Source organism: Falco punctatus, assembly GCF_963210335.1.
Source record: "Falco punctatus genome assembly, chromosome: 16".
Lineage (NCBI taxonomy): Eukaryota > Metazoa > Chordata > Aves > Falconiformes > Falconidae > Falco > Falco punctatus.
Genome location: NC_137596.1, coordinates 6,658,344 through 6,671,920, shown reverse-complemented (window position 1 = coordinate 6,671,920; position 13,577 = coordinate 6,658,344). Strand labels below are relative to the sequence as shown.

Sequence of the window (13,577 nt, the reverse complement as noted above, 5' to 3'; positions counted from 1 at the left end):
AATAGCGGTGTGGATTTGTCCTTTAATTACACCCCAAGTGGGTGCCGCAGGAACAGTGCTGTGATGGGTGGCAGACATTCATCGTCCCCAGGTTCCACAGGGAGGATGAGAGGAGGAGCACGAGAAAGATGTCCATGCAGGGGGAGACGTGTGCCAACAGGCTGAGAGGTGGGAAGTTCCTCCAGAGCCCCATCAGCCACCACTGCTCCCTGTCCCCTTCACACAGTGGCCCAAAGGCCAGCCCCGGGCTGAGCCAAGCCTCAGGGTTCCCGGTCCGCTGGGTCATGGTGTGGAGGGCAGTGCCTTGGCTCTCCTGGGAGCTCCCAGAGTCTGGAGCTGGGCAAGAGCTTCAGTACGATGTCCCCAGACAGATACCCCTGGGGGCAGCTGGGCAGGCAAAGACACAGGTCTCCCTTCAGGTTGCAAGAAGCCGCCACCACAGTTAATAAAAGCTTGGAGCCAGCCTTGGCCGGTGGAGATGAGTCTGGGAGGTGTGATGCTGCAAACCCCATCGCGGGCATGGAGGCGCAGCAGCTGTGCGTGCCACGGCGGTGCTGAGCAGCCCTGTGCTGGCCGGGGAGCTGGGCAGGGGACACCAACGGGCTGGACGTGGCCTGGATTGAGGCGCTGGGGGGCAAGCCTGGCTGGAGGCAGGTGGTCCTGGGCTGCTAGAACGCCTGGTGCAGCCTCCTCTGCTCCTCCCGGCGCGGACTCTGTGGGGACACAGCAGGGACGTTGTGGGCAGCACGCGTCTACCCACCCCACCACGCTCCACCCTTGCCCCACGGGCAGGTCGGAGGGGTCTTTCTGACCGACCCCTGTGGCCAGGGGACCACACTGACCCCTCCTGCCAGTGTCACAGGTGCCAGGGAAATATGAGGACAGGCAGGGCAGGAGGGTGCTAGGGCTGAGAGCAGCACTGGGTGGTGAGCAGCATTGCCGTGGGGCCTGGCAGGAGGGGTTACCTGTGTGATCCCTATACTGTTGGCAGCAGCCACCAGCCAGGAGCCAGGTCCCTTTGGTCCCACCTCAATGTGACAGAGTCCAGGAGAGCCACGGGGAGAGGGCAGGGAGGGCGTGCGGGAGCCTGAGGCAGGGTCAGTGTCCTCAAAGGACAGCAGAGGGGACAGTCCAATCTGGAAGAGCAGAAAAGGGATGGCTGCACAGCTCCTGGTGCTCCACAGCAAGCCAGGTCCCCTGGGGAGGACCTCACTGTGCAGGCTTGGGAGCAAGACACCCATTCCATCATCCATCATCCTCACAGCACTCCAGGGCTGCCCAGCCAGGGCAGGACCACGCTGGGTCCCCCAAACCTACCGAGTGGTAGAACTCATCACCAGCAGGGTCGATGACCAGCAGTGTCACCTGGTCATCATGGGCACGGATCCTGAGCACTGTCTGCTGGTGGTCCAGCCCTTCGATGCTCTCACCATTCACAGCCAGGAGTCGGTCCCCTTCCTTCATCCCTGCCTGCTCAGCCGGCAGCCCTGCATCCACATCCCACAGGAACTGGCCTGCCATAGCGGGGCGAAGAGAGGGCAGGCAGATGCTCACAGAGGCATCCAGCCAGAGGCACTGCCGACCCCCGTGTGCGTGTGGGGACAGGGTCCTGCTGCGGGCACAGGGGGTGCAGCTATTCCCAACCCTCAGCCATGCCTTGCTCAGGTACGGACCGCTCCCCGCAGCCCCCCTCACCTGTGGCCCCTGAGCTGCAGTCATCCTCCTTGAGCAGGAACCCGTAGCCCGCTGGACCCTTCACCATGTGCAGCTCTCGGACCTTGAAGGGGAGCCAGGAGGTGTCTGCCAAAGCAGCTGTGACCCGCAAGCCCCACAGGCGGTAAAACTCCTCCACAGCACTGGATGCCACCAGCAGCGTCACCTTGGTGCCGCTCTGCTTCAGCTGGATGGGAGACACGGGGTGCTCGGCCACGTTGCTGGTCCCAGTCCCCCACCCACCCGCACTTGCAGCACGCACCTTTCTGGTGAGCTGTGCATGCGAGTAGCTCCTCACACTGGCCCCGTTCAGCTCCAGGAGCCAGGAGCCTGGTGGCACCCCTGCCCTCTCTGCTGGCCCATCCTGCTGCACTGCCAGCTGGAAGGTGCCCTTCGTGCCTGCAGGGAGGAGAGGAGGCAGTCCGGGCGAGCGGGATGCTGCGCTGGGGAGGCTCATGGTGCTGGCATCCCGCTGCCCACTTTACCTTCTGGACCCGACACACTGAAGCCAAAGCCGCTTTTGTCCCGTGTGATGTGGCAGAGGCGCGGGCGGATGTCAGCTGGCAGCATCTGGGACAGGTCCCTGCCCAGGGCTTTGGCTGCTTCATAGGAGTCTCCATCCAGCACAGCTAGTAGGACCTGATTCCCGCTGGATTTGATCTTCTGCACCACCTGGGGAGACCCAGGCTGTGAACCCTGGGCAGGGCACCCCCTCCAACCACAGCGTGTGGGATCAGGGCCCCAGGGAGCAGCGAGGTCCTGCACCCTCTGTGCCCTTGGCCAGGGAGGACCCGGGCATCCCTGGGATACTCCCAGCTTACCCTGTGGTGTTCCATGTGATCCACGAAGTGGCCGTTGACCTGGAGGAGCCGGTCCCCATCCTGCAGCCCCCTGCGCTGGGCCAGACCCCCGACCTCGACCTGCCGGATGACATGGCCCCGGCAGCCCAGCTCCTCGTTGAGGCAGAAGCCGAAGGTCTCCGTGCTGCCCTTGCTCAGGAGGTAGAAGCGGGGCTCCCCGTTGCCCTCACCATCTGCGTGGGGGCACAGCCTGTGAGCAGGGCCCTGCAGGGACCCTAGCACGAGTTCTTTAACTCCATCCTGGGCTGGGGTCTCTCCATCCCTGCTGCCTTATGTGTCCAGCTCCCCAGTGTGCGAGGGCTCAGGACCCCAGCAATGCCCAGCTGCCAGAACGCCACGCAGACACAGGGACACCCCGGGGAGATAAGGGTATTTACCCGTGTCCTCGGTCAGCGTCAGGGCAGGGTTGTCGATCCCGTCTTTGGGATTAAATTCAAATTTTCTGAAACGATAAAGGGCAGAAGAGGCGATGTTAGCACAGCACCATGGCCTTCCCACCACCCTCCCCAGCCTCGCCATGGGGAGCCCCGTTCCCCCCAGAAAGGGCCAGCGGGGACCACAGCTCCTGTGCCTCCTCTTCCCTGGGGAAAGCCAGGAGGAGATCTCCCTCTCGGACTGTGCCCCACATCCCACCTGAGCCAACAGCTCAGGAAAGACCTTCCTGGGGCAGGCAGCAGGGACTGGCAGCTGTGACCCACACCACCTCAGCTGAGGATGTGCCCCAGTACATCCCAGCTGTGGGGCCCTGAGCCCCGGGAAGCCCCCAGCCAGGGAAGGGGGGCTCAGCACTTACATGATAGACTTCTTGTCACCCTCGAGCCCTGCAGAGGGAGAGGAGAGGTCAGTGCAGGAGGTGGCGGGCCAGGAGCAGACACCCTGCGCTCATGCACTGGGGGCTTGTCCATTTGCAGGCTGAGCATGCCATGCCAGCGGAGATGCTTGCCGAGTCCGCCCAGCCCCCCCAGCCCCTCTGCCCCCCAGCTACAGCCTGTGTCCAGGCACAGCTTGGCTCTTGACCCCATCACCAGTGTCCTCTTGGGTTTCAAAGCAGCAGGACATCTGCTTGGGTCCAATGGGCACCTGCTGCCCAGCCCAGCAGGGTCCTGCACCGCCAGGGGCAAAGCAGGGCCAGGCAGCATTATGCAGATGGTGGGTAGTCCTGGGGGTTTACAGGGCTTTTGAGTGAGGGATGGGAAGGGTCACCAGGGCCCCAGAGAGCTGGCGGGAGCCAGGAGATGGAGCCAGAGACCTTCCCCTGCGCACCTTCCCATAAAACCCCTCCCCACCTCTTCCAGCACAAGGACGCCCAAACCCAAGGAGAGGAGATTCCCACCAAGTGCCCCCACAATTTCCATCTGCATTTTCCTGGATGCCTCCAGCTCCTTTCTGTGGCCTGCCTGGGCTCTGACGTTGCCTTGCTCCACGCAGAAGCAGGGCCTGGAGACGTGCGTTTGGGGAAGGGTCTCCGCAGGACGAAGCCCCACTGCCCTGGCACATACCTTTTGTTTGCTTCATGGCTGCAGGGAATGCAAGAGGGAGCAAGGTACAGGGTGAAGTGGCAGGGAAGCCAGTGTCCCCGCCTCTTCCAAGACGCCCCAGGTTTAATGGTTAAACAGCCCCGACGTCTCCCCTGCTCTCCCAACCCCAGGGCACTGCCAGCCCTCACCCAGCAGAGCTGGGAGCAGGGACCAGCAGCCTGGGACACCCAGCTTGGGAAGAGATCCTGGTGGCCCAGCTTCCAGCTGCTCCCAAGGGCAGCCCACAGTAGGGAAGACCAGCTGTTTTGGCATGGGCTGGAGCAGAAGTGGGCTGCCCCATCCTAGTCCCATGAGATGGGGAAAGGCCAGGGCCCCCCACTCCAGCTGCTGGAGGGATGGCTGCACCAGCAGCTCCACATTCCTCCCCCAGGAAGGGCCCGGAGAGGAGACTGAGTCACAGCACTAGTGTGCTTCAGTGGAAACAAAGCGGTGCACTTTAATGCTACCAAAGGTTTCACAAACAACCCTGAGTCCTGCCCCTCTGCCACTGCTGCGGCTCGCGGCTGGGCCAGCTGTGATCAGGGTGCAGGATCTGGGTCTCTGCCAGCCCAGAAGAACAAGTCCCATTTGCTCCTGGCCCGGTCTCCGTACAGTTCTCCCACACTTCAGCCTTGCCCGCAGACGATGGCTGAGCCCCACGTACCCAGCACCTTTGGCAGCCTTGATAGCACCCGACCACTAGGCATCTCCACGTGGATAAGGACGCAGGAGATGCGATGCTGGGGCACGCTCCGGTGCTTCCCCGCCAGCAGCACTGCTCCCTCCCTGGCTGGGCGGATGGGCAGCAGGCTAGAGGGTCCCGTGCTGCAGTTGCCCCAGCATCTTCTTGACCTCGCTCTCGACCCGCAGGAACTTGGCTTTCCTCCAGGGGTTGGCAGTCTGTCTCCGACTGCTCTCCAGGTCCTGCAGGATGAGGGCAAGGTGCTGCCGAACCCGCTCACGGTCCCAGAACGGCAGGTTCCTCTGCACCACGTTCAGGATATTGGGCCAGTAGTCAGAGACGTCGGTGCCTGCTGTAAGGAAGACCAGTGCCCTGACGCCATCCCGGTCCATGCGCAGGCTGTGAAGTGCCCGCTTGCCATCCTCACTGATGTCGTTGAAGTACAGACTGTGGGTTGGGAGAAAAGGAACGGGAGACACTGTGAGGGCCAGGGGGCAGGACGGCGAGGCAGAGAGGAGCTCCCTGCTCCCTGCCGCAGGGAGGGACGCTGGGCTGGAGGCATCGCCTGCAAGAGGGAAAAGCTGGGGCAGAGCGAACTCACTGCACTTTGTCCAGCGTCGCGTGCTTTTTGGCCACCTCTACCACGTGCAGGGCAGATGTGTCTGTCAGGGAGTTGTAGCCCAGGTTGAGCTCCTGGAGGTGCTGGTTCTCAGCCAGGTGCTGAGCAATGACCTCGGCACCCTGGTCCCCCAGGGCAGTGTGCAGCAGGGACAAATGGGTCAGCGAGCGGTTGCCTGCCAGCGCCTCAGCCAGGTATTGTGCCCCCTGCTCCCCCAAGGGGTTATTTGCCAGCCTGCGGACAGAGGAGCTCAAGGCAATGCCAAGGCTGGGCAGGGGGCCCAGGGCCAGGGCACGTGGTGGGCAGCAGAGGCGGTTTCATGCAAGGAGAGAGGCAGTACTCACCGCAGGTTGCTCACCACACACTTGTCATGCAGGAGCAGGTCACGGATCTCCTTGCAGGCATCAGAGCCCAGGCTGTTGAGCTGCAGACTGAGGCAGAGCAAGACAGTGGGGTGGCAGGACCGAAACGGCTGTTACCCGTAGGGCTGGCAACCTTGTTCTCTCGGCCCTCCCCATCACCACCCCCCCCGGGCTCCCCAGAGAAGGCCACACAAGGCTCCGTCTCCAAAAGGGAGCACACCGAAACCGCCCCGGAGCTTGGGTAGCATCCGCCAGCAGAGCCAGCGCCAGCAGCAGCAAGGGAGGGGAAGGCGTGCAGGGTCCACAGGGGGCTGAGTGAAGGTCTGAGGAGGGATGAGGACCCCACCAGGACCTCCTGAGCATCTGGAGGAAGGAAGTGCCGCACAGCCCCGCTGCACAGCCGAGTCCATCTCTGCCGAGCACGGCTCGCCACCCGCTGGGCGGCCGGGAGGCTGCAGCCCCCGCCGGCCTGGAACCGAGCCCACCCCCCCGCGCAGCCCCCGCTCCCACCCTTGGGCTGCGTATCCCCCAGCTCGGAGCAGCGGGTGATGCAGAGCCCGGTGCTGAGAGCCGCCCGGAGTCCTGCGGGCAGGGGCGTGGGGACCGCAAACCGCAGCGCGATGCCCGAGGAGGCTGCTCAGGGAGCGCGGCACGTCGGAAGCTGTAGTCCCCTAGGTCTGCACGGAGGATGAACAAGGGCTGCGTCTCCTCCCCTACCTTAGCCGTGCTGGGGCTCCCAGTGTAACCCCGCGATGGGCAGAGGTGAGGGAGAGCCCCTTTTTCGAGCACTGCTCGAGGGCAGCAGAAGGTGGTACTCACTGGAGAGCTTTGCATCGCAGCAGGACTGGGAACAGGGTCCTCAGGCTGCTCGTGTCAAGGTTGCAGGAGGTCAGGTTCAGCTCCTCCACCTCATGGCACATGGTGCCCATGACAGATGCCAGGATAGAGCACTTGAGAGGGGTCATCTTGACGGATGAGAGGTTGACAGTCCGGAGGGAGCGGATGGCCTCAGCTGTGAAGCGCTCGTTCTGAAACTCGTGCAGGAAGAAGAGGTAGTCCATCAGCTCGGAGGGGGGCAGGCCCTTGCGGCTGTTCCTGATGACCGTCTTCTTCATGGCCTTGGCGATCTCAAAGGCTGCCAGGTTCTTGATGGAGCAGCCCAGCTGCTCAAGGATGGCGCGGTTACGGCGGGACAGTATTCCACCCATGAAGATGGGGAAGAGCTCAAAGACCTCATCATCAGGGGCTTCATCAGGGTGGCGCATGGGGCCCTCCACGCCCAGGATGCTGGAATTGATCTGGTCCAAAACATCGTCATTGTAGTAGTCCTCCTCTTTGAACAGCTCCTCTGCCATGGTGTGGGCAATAGCATCCCGATCCTTACCGCTCAGCCGGGAGAAGTAGCGAGGGAAAATTTTGAGCAGGTTGAAGAGCACTGGTAGGAAGCGCAAGGGCAGCACCTTGGAGATGATACTCAGAACGACAGCGACATCTTCGCTCACCTTCCCAATGACCTCTGACAGCTCCTTCCCCACTCTCTGCGCCAGGGTCTTCTTCTCACCCAGCACCACATACAGAGCTGCCAGGTACTCCTGCATGGCAGGGATGGTGAAGACAAAGGTGTGCTCTTTGCCCGGCTGCACACACGGAGTGAGGAAGAAGCGGAAGACATCACTGCGGAAAACCTCCAGGAGGTTGAGCTCACTTTCAGTCTTCATCTCCACTTCAAAGCACTGCTGCAGGTCGTCCTCTGAGAAGCAGGTCTTGCGGGACATCACCCCTTTGTAGGCCAGCTTGCCCATCATCTTGGCCACATACTTCATCATGGAGATGTTGGTGGGGTCAGTGCTGTCCAGCACCTCCCCACTGAAGTTGAGCCTCAGGAAGCTGGTGTAGATGCCCGTCAGGGTCTGGCTAGGAGGTACCGTCCTGGTGAAGTAGAGAAAGTGCAGCGTGGTGCACACCAGCCAGCAGTAAGAGGGCAAGAAGCAGGCAGCAGCTATTTGGTTGTGGCGCTCCAAGTTCCTCGACAACATCTCTACCAAGTTTTCCTGCTCGCCTGAGCCGCTAACCACACCGTCCCCTCCACTACAGCCAGGCTGGCTGAGACGCATCTGGAAGTACAGCTTCTGCAGGTTGGTGTCAGAGAAGCCACAGATCTCAGCGTAGCGGCCCACATACTTGCCAGGAATCCGGCGCACAGCTGATGGGCGCGTGGTGACGATGATGCTGGCCTGGAAGCAGAGGGCTGGGTGAGTTTGGAGATGCTCTGTCCGCAGCTTTGATCTAAGCTCAGCAAGGTCCCAAGTGCGTAACCCACGTACAGGTGCGCAAGGGTCACACCACCCGGGGGCTGGGGTGCGAGAAGCTGCTGCCTAAAGGGTGCTGGTTCAGATCTGGCCCAGGCAGAGGGGACAGGACTTTCCCCATCCCCTGCTAGACATGTACCGAGTCTGGAAGGCCACAGCCCAGCAGACCGCGCCGCCTTTGCCTTCCCAGGCCTCCCTCAAGATCCCACAGAGAAAAACCAGCAACAGCAACACAAGGCCACCTTGGCAAGTCCCTCCAGGAGCGGAGGCTGCCTGCTCGCTCACAGCCAGGCTGGACTACGAGCAATCAGCACAACGGCCATGCCTGCCATGCCCTAGGGCTCACCCCAGCCTTCCTCCAGCATGAAGGAGCTGGAGGGAGACACTGACCTCTGGCAGGAGGTATTTTCGCAGCAGATTGACCACGATGGCGGAGGGAGGCACAGGCTCATTGGGGTCACAGCACAGCTCCGTGCCAGCCAGTCGGAAGTCCAAGTTGAGGCGCTCCAGGCCATTGAGGATGAAAAGCACCTTGAGGTTGGAAGCGCCCAGCATCGGCACCACGTCCCGGAGGTGCTGGTACTTCTTGGTTATGAGGCGCCGCAGGGAGATGGGGGCATGACTCTGGGACAAGTCCTCGCAGGAGAACGGGATGACCAGCTCAAAGCGAGGCAGGCGACCATGGCACCAGTCCACCACCATCTTCTTGATGAGGGTGCTCTTCCCCGTGCCCACGGTACCATACAGCACCACATTCTTCACCTGTCGCCCGCAGGCATCCACATCGAAAAGGTTCTGGAGGCTGATAACCTGGCTGCAGGGCTGCTGGAGCTGGTTCTGGATGGTTAAGTCAGGTGAGGGCTTCAGGATCTCCTCCAGGGAGCTCTCCCGGATCACTGGGTCCACATGGACTGCGTCCATCGAGAAGGAAGGGCCAAACTGCCTCTCTTCATTGGGCTGGTGGCTGAACCATGCAGACAGGCTCTTCTGGTGTTTCTTGATGGCATCTGGGAAGAGGAAGTTGCTTGATGAAGCAAGGCCATCTCACTGGCAGGGGACTGGGGAAGTTGCCAGCCCCAAGCCACTGCGGTGGGGCAGCTGCTGAGAAGAGGACAGAACCCAGTTCTTGCTAACCCCACACTGCCCGGGACAGCAGCTGCCCCCAGCCCGCTCTGTAGGACCCTCCATCCCCTTCAGTGCAGGGCTGCAAGCTTACCAGAAGAGGCCACGTTCTTCAGCTGGTTCAGGCCACGGCGAGGGGAGCTGGGCTGGACAGAATGCTCCTGGGACCCTCCCTGGAAGCGAGCGCAGCCCCTGCAAGAGGAGGAAGAGTTTCACAAGGAAGGCAGGGGCTGGCAGCTCCAAGCCCTGCCTGGGGCAGGGTAGGCAGGTCTCCAGTGCGTGCCATGGGAAGTGCTGAGCAGAGTCAGCTCACCCCTGCCTTCCCCCACCCCAAGGCAGAGCACAGGGCTGGGGCAAGGGCACGGCTGGGAGCTGAAGGCAGGTCAGCAAGCCACGTGCTGTGCACCCCCAGCAGCCCCATGGCGAGGCGGAGAAGCTGGGCTGAATTCAAGCAGGCAGGGAGTCGGGTCTGGGTTGTTTTCTAGGTGGAGGCAAAGCAGCGTCTGCCTGCAGAGCCCCAGCGGTCCCAGGGCAGCCAGCTCAGCCACGCAGGTCCCACGGCAAACGGCCACAGGGTGGAATGGGCCAGGCCCCAGCTGCGTGGCACTGTACCTGGGATGGGAGATGGTGCTTGCGCAAAGGATCTTCCTGAGGAAGTAGCTGCCTGCAACATCTGGGGTGGAGAAGAACACAGACAGTCAGGGATGGCCCCTTCCAGCCCAGCAGAGCTCACAGCACCCAGCTCAACAGCTTCGCATCTTGCTGGGGTGACCCACAGAGTGCACAGGCTCCACTGTGCAGCTAGGGAGGGATGTCCGCCAGGGACAGGGTTTCTCTGCGGGCAGGGCAAATGCAGGGTCACAGTCCCGCAGGCACAGAGCCCAGCTCACCTGGCACCGAAGCAGCACACAGATACACACCCCGGGTTCCCCTGCTCCCCGGCAGGGATCGACGAAGCTGTGCCCAGCCGCCCCAGGGCAGGCAGCTCTGGCATTGCGTGGCACGGAGCATCCTCTGCCTGAAAGAGAGGAGGCAGCCCATGAGGCAGGCTGGGCGCCTGGACCCGCCGGTGTCCTGCCCCAGCCCAGCTTTGCAGCCTAAGGCCGTACCTACCCCCCCAGCCCAGGGATGCCTGCATCAGGAAGGACCCGCTCCCACATCTGATCCCACAAACCCACTGGCCGTGGGCAGGAGTGGGGGGCTGGCCAGCAGGGTGGCTGGAGCAGAGCTGAGCTGGCAGAAGCATTTTCCCCACCCCAGACTCCCCACCCAGCACCCTTCACAGACCTACCTGGGCATCACCTTGGCTGGCTTGCAGCCAGGAGGGCAGCAATGCAGGGTCCTGAGGAGGTACTTGCCCTCCCAGCCAAGCCTGCCTGCCCCCTGCCCCCCCCCCCCAAAGACCCACCTCCACCCCCCAGGGCCTCAGCTGGGACCAGCCACCTCATTCACTGGGGGCACAAGGGGCAGGGGACGCTCTCATCCCTGTCAGCAGCCAGAAGTCACCAGCCTAGACTCAGCTGTAACAACTGTCACAGCCAAGAGAACAAAAGTGGCGGGGACAGAGCAGGTTCTTCCTCCCAGGCTTGAGGGCTTGGTATTTTAGGGCTTTATATTAGAACAAACCAACTGCCCTCCCCAAAGTGCCATGAAATCCTGTAAAACTAGGAGCTGGGGTTGGGAGAGAGGAGACGGCAGGAAGGGGCTTAGGAAAGGAACTGGGTAAAGATGATCCCAGCTCCATGTGAGTGGTGGCTTCCCCCAGTCCGGCACTGCCGGGACCGCCCGGTGGCACTGGCCGAGCCCTCTCACCAGTCTGCCCGGACAAGGTGGCTGTGGCACGCAGAGGTGCTGAGCACAGCCTCCCCCTGCCTAAAGCCGCCAGCGAGGCTGTGGCCAGCAGTAGCCAGGGCACAAGCTGGCAGGGGGCTGCCAGAGCTCTGCTGCTTCCTCAGGGCTGCACCAGGTCCCGCCTGCCCCAGGGGGAGGTTCGCCAGGCAAAGCGCCCATCTCTGGAATGGACGAGGGGAGCAGGACAGGGTGGCAGCGCTGCTGCCCAGGGCCACGGCACAGCTGAGCTCTGCCCAGCCCTGCCTGCCCGTACAGCCCCGCAGAACCGGCTGCGCCGGCCCTGACTCAGGCTCCTGCCCCAGATCAGCAGGACGATCCTTCGGGAATGCTCACAGCCCCAACAGCCTGAGAAACTGAGGCACGGCGCGGGGAGGGTGGAAGCGAACCCCAGCATGCAACCTCTGCCTTTGGCTTCCTCCAGGAGAGGACGAGCAGGGCGACTGCTCGCTCTCCCTTCCCGCAGCCCAGGCTTTTTGCAGTCCCTCATGTTATCCAGATGGAGAAACTGAGGCACGGGGGTGGAGACGGTGGAGCTGACCTTGAACCTGGGTGTCCTGGCCTGGAGACTTCTGCAGCAAGCAAACCCCGATGTGCCCTATGCCCAGCTCCCAGCCCGTTCCTGGCACCCTCTGCCACCCAGGGCATGCCGAGCAGAGGGCCCTGTGCCACGCGCTTGCCACGTCCCCTTCAGGGACCCCTGGTGCACGCCTGGCCCCCGCACGCCCTGGCTCTCTGGTTACCGCAGGCTCCCACCTCCCTGCGTCAGTGTCCGGAGGGATCGAGGCCCCGGAGCCCACGGCAAGCGAGGCTGACGCTGAGCAAGACAAGAGCGATGGCCGTGTCGAACGCGACACGTTTACCTCCAGCGGGGATCCTGGCCAGGGAGGCTGAGCCCACCGCTCCCCGTGCTTGTGCTGCAGGCGCTGAGCCCACCAAGGAGAGCCTGCTGGTGCTTAGCCCTGTCCTTCCATCCTTGCCCCAGGAAGACGCTCCTCTCTCCTCTCCGGAGGTGGCTGTTTTGCAGCTGTAACTTCCTGCAACGCCGTCCTGTCCCGTCCTGCCCCGCGCCAGCGTGGAGCGTGGAGAGCCCCCACTTCGGGGACACGGCACAGGGACCAGCAAGTGCAACGGCAAGGACAAAGACCTGTACCCCCAAACACAGGGACACGCACAGTATGGGGACGGGGCGGGGGGTTTCCTGCATATATCCGCATACCAGCTGTGCTGCAAGGTGCGGGGGTTCCTCTGGACACAATCAGTGGCTCTGCATCCCCAGCTGCGCAACAGGAGCCTGCAAGGATAAATCCTGCTCCACAGTGAAACCCTCCCCGTGCTCAGCTGCTGCCACCGAGCACAGTGCAAGGAGCGGGACCACAGCAGCCCCACAGGGAAGAGAGCCAGCAGCCCAGCACCACCCGGCTCTGCCTGGCTGTGCAACGTGTGCATGGACACGCACACACAGACATACCTACCTACGCTCTCGCTGCTTGCAGATCTGCTCTGGCAACCCAGTAAGGTAGTGCTGAGACCAGAGCCAGCGGCGTCTGCAGGGCTGCATGCAACCCGCTCGGCCCCCCGGTGCTGCCCCAGGAAGGGCCAGCCCACCCCAGCCAGCCACAGGCAGGGCTGAGGGCAAGGGTTCACACTCTGGTAACCCCAAAGGCCGCCCCTTGCACCCCAAAGGCTTGCACGTGTCCCCCTGTGCACCTTTGCACACTGTCCCTGTCCACATGCTGCCCCCCAGCACACAGCTCCACACCCCCGCACAGGGATGCCCGTCGGTGTACCCCGGTACGCACATCTCCCCTCATGTGCATGCCCTCTGTCCGCTCAGGGAGGGGAGGCATCCAGGCAGTACACTATAAATATAAGTTTTATTGATGTGTGAAATCCAACAAGTACAATCTCAGAAAGACTGAAATAAGCCGTAACATCTCTGCCTGCTCAACAGCTCCTGGGGCCCTCCAGACACTAGTGAGCACCAGCAGCAAGCTGGGACCTGGGCACCCTGTCCCTACGGGGCACTTACCTGCATGTGTGGCACAGCCCAGAGAGCCAGCAGGGCCCTGCCAGCAGCCCCGTGCCCCCCACCCCCGAGCCCAGGGGCTCACCCCTGCCCTGCCTGGGTCCTGCCAGGCTGCAGCAGTGGGCAGCGGTGCCCTGGCCCCACTTGGCAGCCTCCCAGCAAGGCAGAAGGACGCGGGCAAATGCCATCCACGTGCGGCTACCACCGCAGAGCTACAGCTGTGCGAGCAGACTGCCGTGGCTTTTGAGCTGTTATCTGCATCTTGTTTTGGCCAACAGTCCCAGGAAAAAAGCAGCTCACCTCTGGTCACGTGGAAGCACGGGTTTCAACAGCCGCAGCCCTGCATGCTGCACCCCAGCCCTGTATCTCACCCCACGTGTCCCCCGCTGTACAGCCTCCTCTGCACCTGTGGGTGCAGCGAAGGCTAAAAAAAACCCAAAAAACCACAGGCTCCAGCGCGGCAGGGATGCACCCAGAGATCCCAGGCAGCCCCAGGCTGCCCGTGGCATCGGGACA

At 62.7% G+C, this 13,577-nt stretch overlaps 2 protein-coding genes across 9 annotated transcripts; both read right to left on the bottom strand.

The window, feature by feature from the left end:
* Nucleotides 1-2: 2 nt before the first annotated feature.
* On the bottom strand, nt 3-4,856 carry NHERF4 (NHERF family PDZ scaffold protein 4). Of its 4 annotated transcripts, none has more exons than XM_080366440.1 (10): nt 4,755-4,856; nt 3,367-3,394; nt 2,951-3,015; nt 2,535-2,746; nt 2,199-2,385; nt 1,976-2,112; nt 1,696-1,900; nt 1,318-1,514; nt 966-1,136; nt 3-713 (listed from the first exon to the last, which is right to left on the bottom strand). In XM_080366440.1, exons 1-10 carry the CDS (start codon nt 4,795-4,797, stop codon nt 669-671), a joined length of 1,290 nt encoding a protein of 429 aa, XP_080222566.1. In that variant the 5' UTR covers nt 4,798-4,856; the 3' UTR covers nt 3-668. The 4 variants fall into 4 exon arrangements, with proteins under 4 accessions (XP_080222566.1, XP_080222567.1, XP_080222565.1 ...); XM_080366441.1 differs by lacking the exon at nt 4,755-4,856 and adding an exon at nt 3,907-4,008; XM_080366439.1 differs by lacking the exons at nt 3,367-3,394; nt 4,755-4,856 and having other exon boundaries at nt 2,951-3,230.
* On the bottom strand, nt 4,515-12,540 carry NLRX1 (NLR family member X1). 5 transcript variants are annotated; one of them, XM_080366416.1, is made up of 10 exons: nt 12,508-12,540; nt 12,252-12,341; nt 10,075-10,202; nt 9,797-9,857; nt 9,279-9,376; nt 8,453-9,069; nt 6,573-7,987; nt 5,736-5,822; nt 5,374-5,625; nt 4,515-5,219 (listed from the first exon to the last, which is right to left on the bottom strand). In XM_080366416.1, exons 3-10 carry the CDS (start codon nt 10,193-10,195, stop codon nt 4,901-4,903), a joined length of 2,970 nt encoding a protein of 989 aa, XP_080222542.1. In that variant the 5' UTR covers nt 10,196-10,202; nt 12,252-12,341; nt 12,508-12,540; the 3' UTR covers nt 4,515-4,900. The 5 variants fall into 5 exon arrangements, with proteins under 5 accessions (XP_080222542.1, XP_080222538.1, XP_080222541.1 ...); XM_080366412.1 differs by lacking the exon at nt 12,508-12,540 and having other exon boundaries at nt 11,896-12,371; XM_080366415.1 differs by lacking the exon at nt 12,508-12,540 and having other exon boundaries at nt 12,252-12,303.
* Between the last annotated feature and the right edge of the window lie 1,037 nt (nt 12,541-13,577).

Bases quoted from the DNA above. Each gene is read 5' to 3' on its own strand.
- NHERF4 (XM_080366439.1), bottom strand. From the start codon at position 3,092: ATGGCGAGGCTGGGGAGGGTGGTGGGAAGGCCATGGTGCTGTGCTAAC. The intron at 2,113-2,198 runs GTAAAGTGGGCA...TCCTCCCTGCAG, and splicing joins CAGTGTGTCGGGTCCAGAAG to GCACGAAGGGCACCTTCCAG. The intron at 1,515-1,695 runs GTGAGGGGGGCT...CCGCTATGGCAG, and splicing joins CTGCAGCTCAGGGGCCACAG to GCCAGTTCCTGTGGGATGTG.
- NLRX1 (XM_080366412.1), bottom strand. From the start codon at position 12,239: ATGCAGGAAACCCCCCGCCCCGTCCCCATACTGTGCGTGTCCCTGTGT. The intron at 9,858-10,074 runs GTGAGCTGGGCT...TCTCCACCCCAG, and splicing joins GTGTGCTGCTTCGGTGCCAG to ATGTTGCAGGCAGCTACTTC. The intron at 5,220-5,373 runs GTGAGTTCGCTC...CCCAACCCACAG, and splicing joins GCGACGCTGGACAAAGTGCA to TCTGTACTTCAACGACATCA.